Source organism: Onychomys torridus, chromosome 15 (assembly GCF_903995425.1).
Source record: "Onychomys torridus chromosome 15, mOncTor1.1, whole genome shotgun sequence".
NCBI classification, from domain to species: domain Eukaryota; kingdom Metazoa; phylum Chordata; class Mammalia; order Rodentia; family Cricetidae; genus Onychomys; species Onychomys torridus.
The window spans coordinates 20,460,506-20,478,494 of record NC_050457.1 but is presented as its reverse complement, the minus strand read 5'-3'; the positions used below and the strand labels follow the sequence as shown (position 1 = coordinate 20,478,494).

Sequence of the window (17,989 nt, the reverse complement as noted above, 5' to 3'; positions counted from 1 at the left end):
CTCCTTGATTGTGGGTGAACTTAGTGACCCATTTCTAACAAACAGAACATAGCAAGAGTAATGGCATATGACTTCTAAGGTGTTATAAAAAGAAACCAACTCCTGTAACCAAGCAATGCTATGATGTTACCAAAAAGGTCTAACAGATGCATCAAAGAGAGTGTAAAGATATACCATGAGCTGGGCAGTGGTGGTGCATGTCTCTAAGTCTAGCACTTGGGAGGCAGAAGCAGGAGGATCTCTTGAATTCAAGGCCAGCATGGTATGCAGAGTGAATTCCAGGACAGTCAGGGACACAGAGAGAAACCCTGTCTCCAAAAAAAAAAAAAAAAAAAAAAAAAAAGCTATGTGTTTTTTAAAATAATATTTTTCGATAATCTCAGACGAAATTATTTTGTAGTCCAACTTGACAATGTAACAGACAGAAGATCAAACTATGGCTAGAGGAGAAACTTCTTAGGGAATGGATAACGGACATATATATTACCTCCCACATTCACTGACGTGGATAGAATGATAATTTCTATCATATCAAAGAATTGTTGAGAAGAAAGCACCAATTTATAAAAGGTTTCTTTCTTACTTATTCTTGTTTTTTTGAGACAAGGTCCCTCTACATAACCCTGGCTGTCCTGGGACTTACTACATAGATCACATACAGAAATCTACCTGCTTCTGCCTCCCAAGTGTTGGTATTAAAGATGGGCACCACCACACCTGACCTGCAAAAGGTTCTTCTTAACTATTAGCACTGCCACAGCTGGAGGAAAAGTAGTGAGTTTTATTAAAAGGACGAAACAAAGACATCACTGAATGTATTTTCTCAAAACTTCTGGGAGAAACTAATCATTTTCTACAATTCTAAATTCAGTTTCTATAACTTTATCAACATGATAAAAAACTACAACAGAGTGTTCAATCTTTTTTTTTTTTTTGGAGCTGAGGATCAAAACCCAGGGCCTTGTGCTTGCTAGGTGAGCACTCTACCACTGAGCTAAATTCCCAACCCCCAGAGTGTTCAATCTTACCTGATTTTTTATGTTTAGGAATGTATTTCCTAAGGAGTTTCTCCATAATGGAATCCTTGGCCTCATCCAAAGCACATATTCCATGGTCACTTGTAAATAATGGGTCAGCTCCATTTTGAAGAAGTAACTCTGCCACCTAGAAAAACATTGTCCACATAAAGGAGCCCAGATAAAGGGTATATTATTGTAATGTATGCTAGCACATAACTATAAGCAACACAAAACATTTACTTCAACAACACAGAGTCAGGGGTTATCTATAAAATCTTTACCCAATAAGTATAATCAATAACTGCCATTGAGTTATAATTTGTTTAAATAGAAAACACTTTCTCTTACAAAAGAACAAACAAATGAACAAAGACACCAAGAAAAAGGGAGAGAAGAGGAGGAAGGGAAGAGGGAAAAGGAACGATATGCTGCTGAGAAGCGAATCCCACGTCTCCTTGTCTTCCTTCCCAAGACCACAGCTTTGGCCTAATCAGGGGACAGACAGCAGATAAAGAGTTTCCTAGGGTTGGAAGACTTGGGGGTCAATAGGAAGTGCTGGCTAAAGAACAAAGGTTTGTCTTTAGTATTAAAAACAAAAATATACTATAATGATAGTTACCAAATTCTGTAAATAGACCAAAACCAGTTAATTATATAATTCTTATGGGTGAACTTTGTAGCATATCAATTATATGTCAATGAATATGATTTAAAAATGAATCCTACTAGTTTTTCCTTCAAGGATAATTTTCCCTAATATTTTACTTCAAAAACTTTCAAACATATAAAACACTGAAACAAGAATATAATGGAAGTTCAACATGCTGGTGCACACCTTTAATTCCAGCACTCAGGAGACAGAGTAAATTGTGTATTTGAGGCCATTCTGATCTACATAATGAGTTTGAGGACAACAAGGGCTATGTAGAGAGACCCTGTCTCAAAAACAAACAAACAAAGCAAGAATACTGTGGGCACTTATATATCCTTTATCTGATCAACAATTAACATTTCCCCCACTTCATACATATATGCATGTTATCTGTATAAATGTAGGTATGTGTGTTAAGTCTAAGTATAAACAGAAATGATAACTTTTTAAATAAGTGGTTGTAGATACAGTGACATTTCACCTCTAAATATTTAAGTGTGTACTTCTTAAGAATGCTTATGTGATCATGATGATAGCGATCCTTGGCTTAGACAACAAAACTATCCATAGCTAATGTCACCCATCCAGTATCTGGTGCACACTCACACTCTCCAAACTGCCCCAAACACAGGTTTCAGTCATGGGTCACTTACTCTCTCCACTCTTTTCATTTTTAAGTACTCACTTTTTGTAATGATTAGGCCAATTTTTCTTATAGATGTCCTGATAAGTTCATCAAATTTTCCTGGAAACATTAAACTCAACTATTTATTTTTCTATGTTTCCTTAAACTAGAAGTTAGCTTAGATAGAGTGGCTTCTGATATGTGATGTATAGCTAACATTTTATATGTTTCTTACTTTCACCTTTAGCTGTAAAGCAGAAGGGGGCATAGTACCTGTAATTATTGAATATGAATTCAGTTAAAAGAAAAGCCAGCCTGGAACCTTAATTTACAAAGAAATAAGGGTCAACAGTAACAGTGTGAAGTGCAGACAAGGTCTTCCCTGTTCAGGCCCAACAAAGAGCACTGAACTCACTGTATTTGAATACTGGCCCATGAGATGCCCATCCATCCATGCATCCATGCATCCATGCATCCATGCATCCATCCATCCTGTAAGTGACGAAGATGATGGCAACTGCAGCAGCGCTAACAGTTCTCAGAACAGGACAGCGAAATGTCTCAGCAAACCAGCATCATCTAGTAACATCACTGGCACTAGAAACTTTCCCAACCCTGAGCTTTTGCTAATACTTATTCATTCTTACCACCGTCATCAATTGGAGGTTTTATTTCAAGCTGTCTTAAACTGACCAAGGTAATGCCATCTTGTTCTGACTCCATTGTGTACTCACAGTTCTCAGCCCTCTACCCTCCTTCCCTCAATGGTCACATCTGCCTTGGCAAGACATTTGAGTTTTCTGTCCTTGACCATGGTCCAGATGTATTATCCAAAATAACCAGCAAGTTATGTCTAAAATGAGTACCATGCTCTGGAGTGAACAGTTCAAGGTTACTCTGATCCTCATCTAACTTTAATGTAAACTATGGTCTTGGAGGTTTTTGTCTTTAAAACTCTGCAACCCCGAGCTTGGTCACCAGCGTTCAGAGGCACAAGTCTGCTCTTGGTCAGGCCATCAATAAAAAGGACCTAAACCTTTAATTAGCTTAATCAGCATGATTGTCAATAACTATCTCACATGGATCATTTCGGTCTATACAGTAAAGTAGTACAAAATTTACAGTGAAAGTGTAAGGCTTGGAAGTTACAACAGAGGACACATTCTAATAGGAAAAGAGGAAGCATATGCAGGAGACAAATAGATCCTTTAAAAACTACTAAGAATCAGCAATGTGATGAGTCTTTTTTAAACTGTTTTACAATGGGATTAGATACAAAAACAAAGCAATAGTAGATAAAACTAAGTTTATATATGTCAGTCATAGGAAGAAGTCAAGGAATTTACATCTGGATCTTCACATACTATTCAGGAAAGATGACACAGAATACACTTCGTTCTTTCAGTAAAAGTGCTCTGACATGGAAGTAATAACAGGACTGTGGTGCTCAGCTGCTGGGGTTTTTTGTGTCCAGTAATAAGATACAGGACATGAGGAGATGGCGAGAGGAACCTACGAAAGATGACTAGATCAGAAAGGGAAGGCAGGTGAGAGCCTTGTGGGATCTGGGTTGGGGCAAAGGCTAAATACATTACTTTCACAAAATTTGTTGTGGATAAGAGAGAGTCTGCCTTACTAAATATCCACAAGGAGCAAATCCCTCTGGGCCCTGAACCCAGGACCTTACAAAAGCTAACCAAGTTCTACCACTGAGCTACACTTCTATTCAAGACAGGAACTTTGAAGGGTGGCAAATCAAGCAAACTTTCCTAGAGTGTTCCTTCTCATGTAAACCTACATTTGGATTGTCTATTTGATAACTGCTGCTACCAAAAAAAAAATCACCTCAAAATTTAGTGGCTTAAGATAACAATCAATACGCATAATCTCACAGTTGCCAGGAATTGGAGAGTGGCCTAGGTAGATAGTTCTGTCCAATAGTCTATCATGTAGTCGGGCTGTTGGCTGGGTACACAGTCATACAAAACCTTGACTGAGGCTGAAGGATATTTTTCTAAAATAATAAACCTGGCTGTAGGCAAAAGCAATAATCATTGCCACATGGGCTACTCTAAACAGCTGCTTGAGTGTCTATATCATACAATTGTTAGTCTTTTCTAGTCAATGAGCCAAGAGAAAGGTCAAAAGAAAGTTCCGGGATCTTTTAACATAACTTTAGGAACCACATACTGCCATGTCTTATTTACTAGAAGCAAGTCATCAAAACGTCATCCTTTACTCCTTGGAAGGGAATTAGGCTCTGGCTTTTGAGGGAGGAGTATTAAATTTTGGAGGAGTATAAAATTTGTGGGCTAATTTTAAAACTTTCCTACATATTTTCATCTTCTGTTTTTCTATTTTTGAGCACTGATAGCAGCTTTATTTGTAATAGCTAAACCCACAATCCAGTAGACCTTGGAGTGGAATACTATTCAAGAATTAAGAGATACAACTACTTAACATCATACAGCTGGGTGGGAGTGGTGCACGCCTGTAATCCCAGCACCTGGGAGGCAGAGGCATGTGGATCTCTGTGAGTTCGAGACCAGCCTGGTCTATAGAGTTAGTCCAGGACAGACTCCAAAGCTACAGAGAAACCCTGTCTCAAAAAAACCAAAAAAGAAAAAAAAATGCATCATACAACACAGATGAATGTTAAAAGCATTATGCTAAGTTTTAAAAGGGAAACACTACAGAAAATATTCTGATATTTCTGATATTCTAAAAAGATAGAACTACAACAATAGAAATCAGATGAAGTGCTGTGAAGGGCTGGGTTGGGAGAAAGGAGACTGATGGGTGGCCATCTTTGAAATAATGGCGAAGGACAGGGACTGTCATACAGTCATTCTTCCAACCATTAAACTATGTCCCATGTGGAATTCTCTTTCCCCAGTTTTCTACAAGTGGTGTCCCCACCCACCACTACTATCAAACACATTATCAAAGTAAGCAAAACTGTCTAAATTCTCCTTAAGCAGTCTTCCACATATAAATAATTATGCCCACAACTCCCAGAAACCTCCTCAATCTCTCTATGCTTGATATGTGTTCTAAAAACAGGAAGAAAAGATCATAGCAGGATCAGTTGATGAAACCCCTTCATACCCCAGGACTCTGCCTGAAATAAACAGTCCAGTATCTTCAGGGAGTGGGGTGCAGCTCAGTGATAAAGTGCTTTACTAGCATGAGCCAGGCCCTAGATTAGATGAACAGCACTAAAAAGAAAAAGGAAGAGGGAAAAAAGGGGGAGGAGGGGGAAGAGGAGAGAAAGGATAAGAAGGGCAAACAGGAGGAGCAGGGGAGGAGGAGTAACAGGAGGAGTACCAGGAGGAGGAGCAGGAGGAGGATGGACATCTTCAGAAAAGCTTCAGTCCTCTAATACAGTGCCTGTAGTCTCCGAGATAAACCATAAATACTGGATTCATCATCTTGCTTAATATTTTCATTTACTAGAACGGATCTATGATATTTGATTTTAAACAGTGGTATAACTATGCAGGCAACTACGGTTAACTCTGGCATTCTCCTGCCCTGTGATGATCCTTAATGTTCCACTGGAGTCCATGAGGTTTCTTGACTTCCTATTGGACTGAGCATCACTGTTTATGGAAGAAAACATTCTTTGAAAAGTGCAAATAATTTTATGAAAAGTGCTTTAAAGGAATATACACTGAAAACCAGAATATGTAAGAAAAAATGTTCTGTATGCAAATAGTATGTTAAAATGGCATGTTCCTATAATCTCAGCTACTCAGGAGGCTGAGGCAGAAGTTCCCTTGAGCCCAGGAGCTCAAGACCAGCCTGGACAATAGCATCAAGACTGTATTTCAAATGAAAAAATACAAAAGTGTAAAATGGCATCCATTATATTGGGACTTATCACAAGGTAAATTTTATTATAAATTCTGAGTATTCATTAGTAAAGGAACTGAAACTGAAATTTGCTTTCCTATTGTGTGGTAACAGAGATGATCTATATTTACAAGTACTGTGTTTATTCTACAAACAGAAGCATTAAAATACCTTATAATGTCCATTCATCACAGCATCATGTAAGGGAGTAATCTGGTACTTTCCTTTGACATCCGCATCTGCTCCACCCTTTAACAGTTCACTCACTGTCTCATAATGTCCTCCTACACTAGCTTCATGAAGAGCTGTCCAACCTATTATACAAAAAAAGATACTGTTTATTTGACATCTTAATGCTGGTTCATACTTACTCTTTTAAAAAAGCAAACCAATTCTAGGAGCTAGAGAGATGCCTCAGAGGTCAACAGCATATACTATTCTTGCAGAGGACCTGTGTTTGGTTCCCAGCACTCTCACTGGGTAGCTCACAACTACCTGTAACTCCAGCTCTAGGGGGTCCAACATCTTCATCTGGTCTCTATGGATACTTACATTTACATACACATACCCTTAACACAGACACACACAGACACACACACAGACACACACACACACACACACACACACACACACACACACACACAAATAAAATAAAATAAATAAATAAAAAGGAAAAACCAAATTTTTAACCCTCAGCCCTGCTACAGTAAATTATAAACAGGCGATAACAAATATTTATTTATTTATTTATTTTTAGCTTTAGTTATGTGTGTACATGTCTCTATGTGGGAATGTACATATCAATGCAGTACCCATGAAGATCAAAGGTTCTGGATATCCCTGGACCTAATGTTACAGGTGGCTGTGAGCTGCTTGATGGAGGTACTCGGAACTGAACTTGGGTCCTGTCTAAGAGCCTCACTGCTGAGTCACCACTCCAACCCAGGAAAGCAAGTATTTTAAAGGATTCTTAAAACCCTTCCAGGTCAGTTCTCAAGCTGAGAATACTGGCTACAGGCTATTTCTGCAGTGAAGACGGAAAAGGCTTTATTTCTAATTCAAGGTATAACCAAGAAGTGTCTCAGCCAGCAGACCACATATGTGTGAGTTAAAAGGCATATTTCCTTCCCCCTTACTTACACAAATAACTATTTATATTTATATAAAAACCATATACCATGTATTTATATAAACATCTTCTTTGTCAGTTAGAGGTAATTGTATGCTGTATGCTGTTGATAATCACTAAATTCAATAAATCAGATGACAGATTTAATAAAGTCTAAAAAATTCAAGTAAAATAATATTTAGTTTATACTTTAGGTCTTATCTAAGCATTGACATTTTTAGGCTAGAAAATTCATTTTTGTTCTGAGCATCAGAGAATATTTAACAGCTTTCCTGGCCTCATCTCCTGGACTGAAGAGGCACCTTCTATTTCAGAAATAACCATTAAAAATGTTTACAAGGGCTGGAGAGATGGCTCAGATGTTAAAGGCTAGGCTCACAATCAACTGTAAATATTCTCGAATCAACTGAGAAACCATTAACACAAACCCAAAGCAATTCCAACAAAATCAGAAACAAGACAAGGTTGTCCACTCTCTCCATACCTATTCAATATAGTGCTTGAAGTCTTAGCTGGAGCAGTAAGACACTGAAGGAGACCAAGGGCATTCAAACAAGAAAGAAGTTCAAGTATTTTTACTTGCAGATAATATGATAGTATACATGTTGCCCTAAAAATTCCCAACTGCAGCTGATAAACAAAACACTTTCTGCAAAGATGCTGGATACAAAACTAATTCACAAATATCAGTAGGCTTCCTATATACAAATGACAAACAGACTGAGAAAGAAATCAGGGAACAGTATTTTTCACAATATCCTCAAATAATATGAAATATCTTGGGGTAACTCTAATTAAGCAAATGAAAGACTTTCATGATTAAAAACTTCAAGTCTTTGAAGAAAGAAATTAAAGAAGGTATCAGAAGATGGAAAGCTCACCCATGCTCATGGATCAGTAGGATTAACACAGTAAAAATGGCCATTCTACCAAAAGCAGTCTACAGATTCACTGAAATTTCCATTATAATTCTTCACAGATCTTGAAAGGATAATGTCAGCCTCATATGGACACACACACACACACACACACACACACACACACACACACACACACGATAGCTAAAATAATCCTCAATAATAAAAGAACTGCTAGTTGCATTACATTTTCCAATTTAAAAACAGTATGATATGGGACAAAACAATAAAAATATTCTGTCATATTCATAGATTGGTGCCTAGCCTGTCACCAGAGGCTTCACACAGCAACTGATGCAAACAGATGCAGAGACCCACAGCCAAACATTAGGTGGGCCTTAGGGAATCCTGTGGAAGAGGGGAGGAAGGGTTATGGGAGTCAGAGAGGTCAGGACACCACAAGAAAACCCACGGAATCAACTGACCTGGGCTCACAGGGGCTCCAGAGACTGAACTGCCACCAGAGAACTTGCATGCCACTGACCTGGGCCCTCTGCACGTGTTATACTTGTGTAGCTTGGTCTTCTTGTGGGACTCTTAACAGTGGGATCAGGGGCTGTTTTTGACTCTGTTACCCGTTTTGGGGTCCCTACTCCTCCTACTGGGTGTGGGTTGCCTCCTCCAGCCTTAATAGGAGAGGAGGTGCCTAGTTTTACTGTAACTTGATATGCCATGGCTGGCTGATCTACATGGGAGGCCTACCCTTTGCTGAAGAGAAAGGAGAAAGAGTGGATAATGGGGGGGAGGATGAGGAGAGGGGCTTGGAGAAGAGGAGGAAGGGGAAACTCTGATCAGGCTGGGGAAAATTAATTAATTAATTAAAAACAATTTTAAAGAGTAAATGCTTTTGCAAGCAAATGAGTAGAGTTTATAAAATCTTGGTTATTAATCTGAGTGTAAGACTTAAGGGCTAGAGAAACGGTTCAGAAGGTAAAGGTGCTTGCTGCTAACCTTGATGATCTGAGTTCAATCCTGGGATCCCACAGTAGAAGGAGAGAACTGACTTCCACACATTTTCCTCTCATGTCCACACATTGGCTGCTACAAGCGTGCATGCACACCCATGCTCATGCATACATGCACACTAAATCAATCAATCAATGTAATTAAAAATAAATAATTTGTAAAGTCTTGTTATACTGACTACATTGCAAACCCTACTATTCAAAGCATTGAAGGAGCATCTGCTCGAGCATGGGTTGGACTATGCCATCATTTATGCACCACAGATTTTACACAAGTTTAATAAACAGACAATGTAGAAACAAGAGGAAAAGTATAGATACTCCAAAGCACCCTCCAGACTGGCCCACTGTGGTTCAGTGCACTAACACACAAGTATCTTTATAATCAGTCCTATCCAGAAAACATGTAAGATTCTCCCCAGAAGGAAGTATTGCAGAGCCAGCCACAGGGAAAGACTGTTTCCTTTCTGAGCAACCTATCCACATTCTACCTCATATTCTATTCTGCCTATTTCCCTGGTCATTACTCCTTCTGTATCTCTGCCATTACTATGAATTTTCCCTTGCAATTTAGTTAACATTAGTTATTTCCAGTTTTGATATCATCTTACCTCTATTCAAGTTTAGGCCTCATACTGCAAAGCTAACACCAGGAACCATCATTCCTTCTGCATAATGTCACTGCACATGACCTACCTGACATCTTTAATGAGAAATGTAATGTTCTTACACCACCCATCTAATTCTCTTTCTTGGGAAATAATGGAGAGCCAGAAAGTTACTGGAGAGCACACTGTCTTTGGCTCATCTTGTCATGCTCTCACCTGGGCAATTGAGCTAAGACTACAAATGGCTCCCCAGAAAACTGTGGGTGGTAACCATGACTTACCAGCATAACTTGGCTGATTGACATTTCCACCATTTTTTATGCAACAGCGAACCAGATCAACATCATTATGGAGAGCAGCTTTATACAGTAAATTCTCTCCAAAAATGTTTCTCCGGTTTATACTACTAAGACACATTTTATTCATCTTCCTTTTTCCTAAAATGAGAGAAAGAACAAAGGTGCACACCTTTAATCACAGCACCCGAGAGGCAGAGGCAGGGAATCTGAGTTCGAGGCCAGCCTGGGCTACAGAGTAAGTTCCAGGACAGCCAGGTCTACACAGAGAAACCTTGTTTCAAAGAACAAAGGTGGGGTTGGGGGAAAGACTATGATAAATCCAGTTAATATTAGAAGTGGGAATATTATATTATTAAAGAGTATTTTATCCATTGGCCTTATTGTAATGTTATCTAAATACAAAAATGTAAAGATGTGTTAGTTTTAAAATATTTGTAGTAAACTAAAGCTCATGATATATATTGATTAAAATCTTATGAAAGTGCTCATAAAAGATGACAGATTTTCTTAAAAATTCTGAGCAAAGAATATTTAAATCTAGAATTGTTTACTATTGGCTATATTATCTATCTGCATGCTCCCATAGTTCCATGAGGCAAAGGCTTATTTCCTTAATTACTAGGAGATGGCAGAGCTTGTAAGAGGTTGGGCCTACTAAGAGGTAGTCAGGTCACTGGAGGCATGTCCTCAAAGGGACAGTGGGAGCCTCTCTTATACTTCCTGCCCATGACATAAGCAAACCTGTTTCACCAGGTGCTCCTGCCATTATGTGCTACCTCATCACAGGTCCAATCATCCACTGAGTAGACCCTCCAAATCTATGAGCCAAAATAACTCTTTTCTCTGCAGAATTATTATCTACAAATCTGCTAAAGTGATACATTATCAAACTTTATGTTGGGGAGCAGCTGTGTGTGCTTGGCAGCAGCAGATGATGCAGAGCAGAGGAGGTGAATGTTAGAATTCCTAGCTACCCACCACCCCCTAGCTACATGATCACGCATGCTCTGTCCAGTAGCCAGGCAAAAGGCTTAGTCATCCTAGGGCCTTATGTCCTTTGTAATCCGTGTACACTGTGATCGTGTAATTTACACACAGCATGATCAGGTAATCTATGTGCATGTGTGGTGTAGCTACATAAGCCATTATGCACATGTGTGGGGAAAGGCAGACCTATAAAAGCGGGTTCCACCTCTTCCTTCCCTCTCTTCTTGCACGGTCATTCCATAGCCTATGCACACCCCTCTATTCCCTTAATAAACTCTTATAGTGCTTTGCATTGTGCCTCATGGCTTCTCTCGCACGGTTAACAGCATTGCTAAATAAATAATATTGCGCTGTGTAATAAATAACAGTGAACATCCTGTGTGCTCACAGCTGTTGGCGGCTGGCTATGCCATGGTGTAGGAAGGTTTTACTTCAGGGGGCTAGTAGTTGCAATGAAGTCAGTAAGAATTACAGAGAGGAGACAACAACAATGTTGTCGGCCAACAACACTGGAGGTCAGTCTTTGTTCTTTTAGCCAATCACTCTAGCTTCTAGGCTTTGGATGCAGGGGAACAGTCAATAGATAATCCACAACGACAAATACCAAAGAAGAGAAACACACCACACTACTACCACCAAAAAATAACAGGAATGAACAATCACTAGTCACTAATAGCCATTAATACCAATGGACTCAATTCACCTATAAAAAGACACGGGCTAACAGAATGGATACAAAAACAATCCATCCTTTCCCGGCATACAAGAAACACACCTCAACTTCGAAGACAAACAGTGCCTCAGAGTAAACAGCTGGGAAAAGACTTTTCAATCAAATGGACTCAAGAAGCAAGCTGGTGTAGCTGTCCTAGGATCTAATAAAATAGACTTCAAACTAAAATCAATTGAAGGAGATCAGGAAAGACATTACATATTCTTCATAGGAAAATTCCACCAAGATGAAGACTTAATTCTGATCATTTATGCCCCAAATACAAGAGCACCTACATTTGTAAAAGAAATATTACTAAAGCTTAAACCACACATCAAACCCCACACACTAGTAGTGGGAGACTTCAACACCCCACTCTCACCAATGGCAGGTCTGCCAGACAGAATCTTAACAGAGAAATAAGGGATCTCACAGATGTTATGACTCAAATGGACTTAATAGATATCTACAGAACATTCTACCCTATCAAAAAAGAATATACCTTCTTCTCAGCACCCCTTGGTACTTTCTCTAAAATCGACCACATACTCAGTCACAAAGCAAAACTCAACAGACACAAAAAAGTTGGAATAACCTGTATTCTATCAGACCACCATGGCTTAAAGTTAGATTTCAATAACAACAAAAATTACAGGGGTTGAAATTTAGCTCAGTGGTAGAGCGCTTGCCTAGCAAGTGCAAGGCCCTGGGTTCGGTCGTCAGCTCCAGGGGAAAAAAAATTACAGAAAACATACAATCTCATGGAAACTGAATAATACTGAACTAAATCACCAATAGGTCCAGGAAGAAATAAAGAAACAAATTAAAGACTTCTTAGAATCGCATGAAAACGAACATACAACACACCCAAACTTACGGGACACCATGAAGCAATGCTAAGAGGGAAATTCAGAGCACTAAATGCTCATGTTAAAGAAGTTGGAGAAATCTCACACTAGTGACTTAACAGCACACCTGAAAGCTCTAGAAGAAAAAGAAACAAACTCACTCAGGAGGATTAGACACCAGGAAATACTCAAATTGACTGCTGAAATCAATAAAATAGAAACAGAGAAAATATAAAGAATCAATAAAACAGAGTTGGTTCTTTAAGAAAAATCAACAAAATAGACAAGCCCTTGGACAAACTAAGAAAAAAATAGAGAGAGAACATCCAAAGTAACAAAATCAGAAATGAAAAGACAGACATAACAACAGACAATGAGGAAATCCAGAGAATCATTAGGTCATATTTCAAAAACCTGTACTCCACAAAATTGGAAAATCTCAAAGAAATGGATAATTTTCTGGATGGGTATCATATACCAAAGTTAAACCAAGACCAGATAAACTATTTAAATAGACCAATAACCCCTAAGGAAATAGAAAAGGTCATTAAAAGTCTCCCAATCAAAAAAAGCCCAGGACCAGATGGTTTCAATGCAGAATTCTACCAGATTTTCAAAGGAGAGTTAATACCAATACTCTTCAAATTGTTCCACACAATAGAAACAGAAGGAACATTACCAAACTCTTTTTATGAGGCTACAGTTACCCTGATACCCAAACCACACAAAGATGCAACAAAGAAAGAGAATTACAGACCAGTCTCCCTCATGAACACTGATACAAAAATACTCAATAAAATACTGGCAAACCGAACCCAAGAACACATCAAAAAGCTTATCCACCATGACCAAGTAGGCTTCATCCCAGAGACACAAAGGATGGTTGAACATATGCAAATCTGTCAATGTAATATGCCATATAAACAAATAGAAAGAAAAAAAAAACCCACATGATCTTCTCATTAGATGCTGAAAAGACCTTTGACAAAATCCAACACCCCTTCATGAGAAAGGTCCTAGAGATCAGGAATACAAGGAACATACATAATAAAGGCAATTTAGAGCAAGCTGACAGCCAATATCAAATTAAATGGAGAGAAACTCAAAGCGATTCCACTAAAATCAGGAACAAGACAAGGCTGTCCACTCTCCCCATATCTATTCAATACAGCACTTGAAGTTCTAGCCAGAGCTATAAGACAACATAAGGAGATTAAGGGGATACAAATTGGAAAGGAAGAAGTCCAAACATTCACTATTTGCAAACGATATGATAGTATACATGAGTGACCCCAAAAGTTCTACCAGGGAACTCTTACAGCTGATATATGACTTCAGTAATGTGGCAGGATACAAGATTAACTAAAAAAAAAAAATCAGTAGCCCTCCTATATACAAACAATAAATGGGCTGAGAAAGAAATCAGAGAAACATCACCCTTTAAAATAGCCATAAATAATATAAAATTACCTTAGGGTAACTCTACCTAAACAAGTGAAAGACCTGTATGACATGAACTTTAAGTCTTTGAAGAAAGAAATTGAAGAAGGTATCAGAAAATGGAAAGATCTCCCATGCTCATGGATAGGTAGGATTAACATAGTAAAAATGGCAATCTTACCAAAAGCAATCTACAGATTCAATGCAATCCCCATCAAAATCCCAACACAATTCTTCACAGACCTGGAAAGAACAATACTCAACTTCATATGGAAAAACAAAAAAAACCAAGGATAGTTAAAAGAATCCTGTATAATAAAGCAACCTCTGGAGGCATCATGATCCCTGACTTCAAGCTCTATTATAGAGCTACAGTAATAAAAATTGCTTGGTATTGGCATAAAAACTGACATGTGGACCAATGGAATTGAATTGAAGATCCTGACATTAATCCACATACCTATGAACACCTGATTTTTGACAAAGAAGCCAAAACTGTACAATGGAAAAAAGAAAGCATCTTCAACAAATGGTGCTGGCATAACTGGATGTCAACATGCAGAAGACTGCAAATGCATCCATATCTGTCTCTATGCACAAAACTCAAGTCCAAGTGGATCAAAGACCTGAACATAAAGCCAGTTACACTGAACTTGATAGAAGAAAAAGTAGGAAGTAGTCTTGAATGCATTGGCACAGGAGACCACTTCCTAAATATAATACCAGTAGCACACACACTGAAAGCAACAATTAATAAATGGGACCTCCTGAAACTGAGAAGCTTTTTTAAGGCAATAAGACAAAACAACAGCCTACAGAATAGGAAAAGATCTTCTCCAACTCCACATCTGACAGAGGGTTCATCTCCAAAATATATAAAGAACTCAAAAAACTAGACATCAAAATAATAAACAATCCAATTAAAAAATGGGCTACAGAACTAAACAGAGAATTCTCAAAAGAAGAATCTCAAATGGCCAAAAGATATTTAAGGAATTGCTCAATATCCTTAGTTATCATGGAAATGCAAATCAAAATAACTCTGAGATACCATCTTACACTTGTCAGAATGGCTATGATCAAAACCACTGAAAACAGGTTATGTTGGAGAGGATGTGGAGCAAGTGGAACACTCTTCCACTGTTGGTGGGAATGCAAACTTGTACAGCCCACTTTGGAAATCAGTGTGGTGGTTTCTCAGAAAATTGGAAATCAATCTACCTTAAGACCCAGCAATACCATTCTTGGGCATATACCAAAGGAATGCTCAATCATACCACAAGCACACATGCTCAGCCATGTTCATAGCAGCATCATTCTTAATAGCCAGAACCTGGAAACAACCTAGATGTCCCTCAACCAAAGAATGGGTTAAGAAAATGTGGCACATATACACAATGGAGTGCTACTCAGCAGTAAAAAAACAATGACATCATGAAATTTCCAGGCAAATGGATGAGACTAGAAAATATCATCCTGAGTGAGGTAATCCAGACTCAGAAGGACAAACATGGTATGTACTCACTCATAAGTGGATACTAAATGTAAAGCAAAGAATAACCAGACTACAACCCACAGCTTCAGAGAAGCTAGGTAACAAGGAGCACTCTAAGAGGGATGCATGGATAGCACTGAAAGGGGAAATAGATGAGATCTCCATAAGTAAACTGGGGGTGGGGGGCAATGGAGGCTAGAGGATGGGAGATGAGAACATAAGGGAACGGGATGGTCAAGCTGGAACATGGACAGAATGGGAGAGCAATGAAATACATACCATGATAGAGGGAGACATCATGGAGATAGGGAAGTTCCCAGGAATCCACAAGGATGACCCAGCTTAGACTACTAGCAATAGTGGAAAGGGTGCCTAAACAAGCCTACCCCAATAATCAGATTGGTGAATACTTGGTCATCATAGAGCCTTCATCCAGTAACTGATAGAAACAGATACAGAGATCCACAGCCAAGCACTAGGCCCAACTCCAGGAGTTCAGTCGAAGATAAAGAAGAAGGATTCTATGAGTAAGGGGCATCAAGATCACGATAGGGAAACTTACAGAGACAACCAAACCAAACTAGTGGGAATTCATGAACTGTGGACCAACAGCTGTGGCACCTCCATGGGACTGGACTAGGCCCTCTGCATAGGCAAGACAGTTGTATGGTTTGATCTGCTTATGGGGTCCCCTGCTAGTGGGATCAGGCCCCATTCCTGGTGCATAAGTGGGCTTTTTGGAGCTTACTATCTATGGTGGGACGCCTTGCTCAGCCTTAGTGCAGGGGGAGGGGCTTGGGCCTGCCTCATCTGAGTATATCAGGCTCTGCTGACTTTCCATTGGAGGCCTTGCCTAGGAGGAGGTGGGAATAGGGGGTGGGTTGGGGGGGAAAGGCTGGGAGATAGGAGGAGGGAGGGGAGGTGGATCTGTGGTTGGTATGTAAAATGAATAGAAAATTTCTTAATAAGAAAAAAAAACCTAAAAAACAAAACAAAATAAGTAAGTTTATATTATAGTACAATGTGTCTTCTAAAGCTATTAGAATATTTCTGTGCCATATGAGTAAGATTAAGAAAAAAAAAAAAAAACTAACCCCAACAAGACCAGAAATAGAATAGCTGAATTTTTGGAATTGCTAAATTTTCTAATTTTTTTTTTAATTTGGGTATTTTGCCAGCATGTATGTCTGTGTGCTTGTGTGCCTGATGCCTACAGAGGCCAGAAGAGGGAACTGGATCCCTTGAGACTGGAGTTACAGACAAATGTAACCTGCCCTGTGGGTCCTGGGAATTGAACCTGGGTTCCCTGGAAGAGCAGCCACTGCCCTTAACTGCTGAGCCATCTCTCCAGCTCTGCTAAATTTTCTCATTAATAAAAAATAACTAGCCTCAAGTTAAAGAAAAAATGACAATCTCCATTTATGCAATAGTTTTGATTTGCTAAGTCATGATAGACACAATTACAGCAAATTTCCAGAAGATACAACCCAAGCACCAACTCTCAATTGTGTCTCTTAAAACACTAAAACTAACTTCTTACATGTATTTTCTATATCCAGGCACTTCTCGGGGGTGATACTCAATGGATTTCCTAAATTTCAAGATAGTTTTGATGATAGCTTTCCCAATTTTGATCTAGCCAAACCCCCAAGAGAAGAACTGGGTAATGGTGAAGCAGTCATGGACAGAGCCCTGTAACCCAGCAGGAAAGAAGGCAGAAGGAGGCTTTTCCAACTCTGATCTAGGCAAGCTCTCCCATCTATGAACTTGATAATGACGAAACAGAAATGGGCACAGTCCTATAACCCATTAGGAAGGAAGGCTGAAGGAGAGCCATGAGCTAGCCTGACCACTTCAATCACTATCCTCATACCAAAGAATACAAACATCCTCCTACCAGATAATATGTATGCCTGGCAATTTAGATCTATGACCCTATATGTAGGGAAATGAATGCAGTGAGTCCCAAGATCCTTATGGCTTTTTGTTCAGATGAATTTTCAGAGCACAATGGTACAGGGGAAGGGTGTTACAAAGTTAGGAGACCTCATTAACCTTAGAAAACAGAATCAGTTTGGGGAGGCTGTTATCTCTAGAATTTAATTTGCCAAGCAGGATACCATAGATGAGAAAATAAAGAAAAGGTACCAGAAATCTTCCTAAGAGGGTCCTTGAGTTATTGTTTTAATAAACTGCTTGCATATAAGAGGAACGAACCTTGGGCTGGGGAGATGGCTCAGTGTGTCCAGAGCTTGCTATGCAAGTGTAAGAGCCTGAGTTTGGGTCCCTAGCAGCCATGTAAAAGCCTGGCACAGTAGCATATGCCTGGGATGGGTTAGCAGAATCAAATCAAGTGAAAAATTAATGTGGTGAACAGGCAAAGATACATAACATTATCCTCTGGTCTCCACATGCATACACATAGGCATGCATACCTG

At 39.1% G+C, this 17,989-nt stretch overlaps 1 protein-coding gene across 1 annotated transcript in view; it reads right to left on the bottom strand.

Moving 5' to 3' along the window:
• The window catches only part of Ankrd31 (ankyrin repeat domain 31), a 158,760-nt gene that overhangs the window by 80,393 nt on the left and 60,378 nt on the right, over nt 1–17,989 (bottom strand). The window contains exons 10-12 of the mRNA XM_036207173.1: nt 10,052–10,207; nt 6,323–6,465; nt 1,008–1,164 (exon numbers count right to left, since the gene is read on the bottom strand). Of these exons, the coding sequence (XP_036063066.1) occupies nt 1,008–1,164; nt 6,323–6,465; nt 10,052–10,207 (456 nt within the window). The remainder of the gene's footprint in view (nt 1–1,007; nt 1,165–6,322; nt 6,466–10,051; nt 10,208–17,989) is intronic.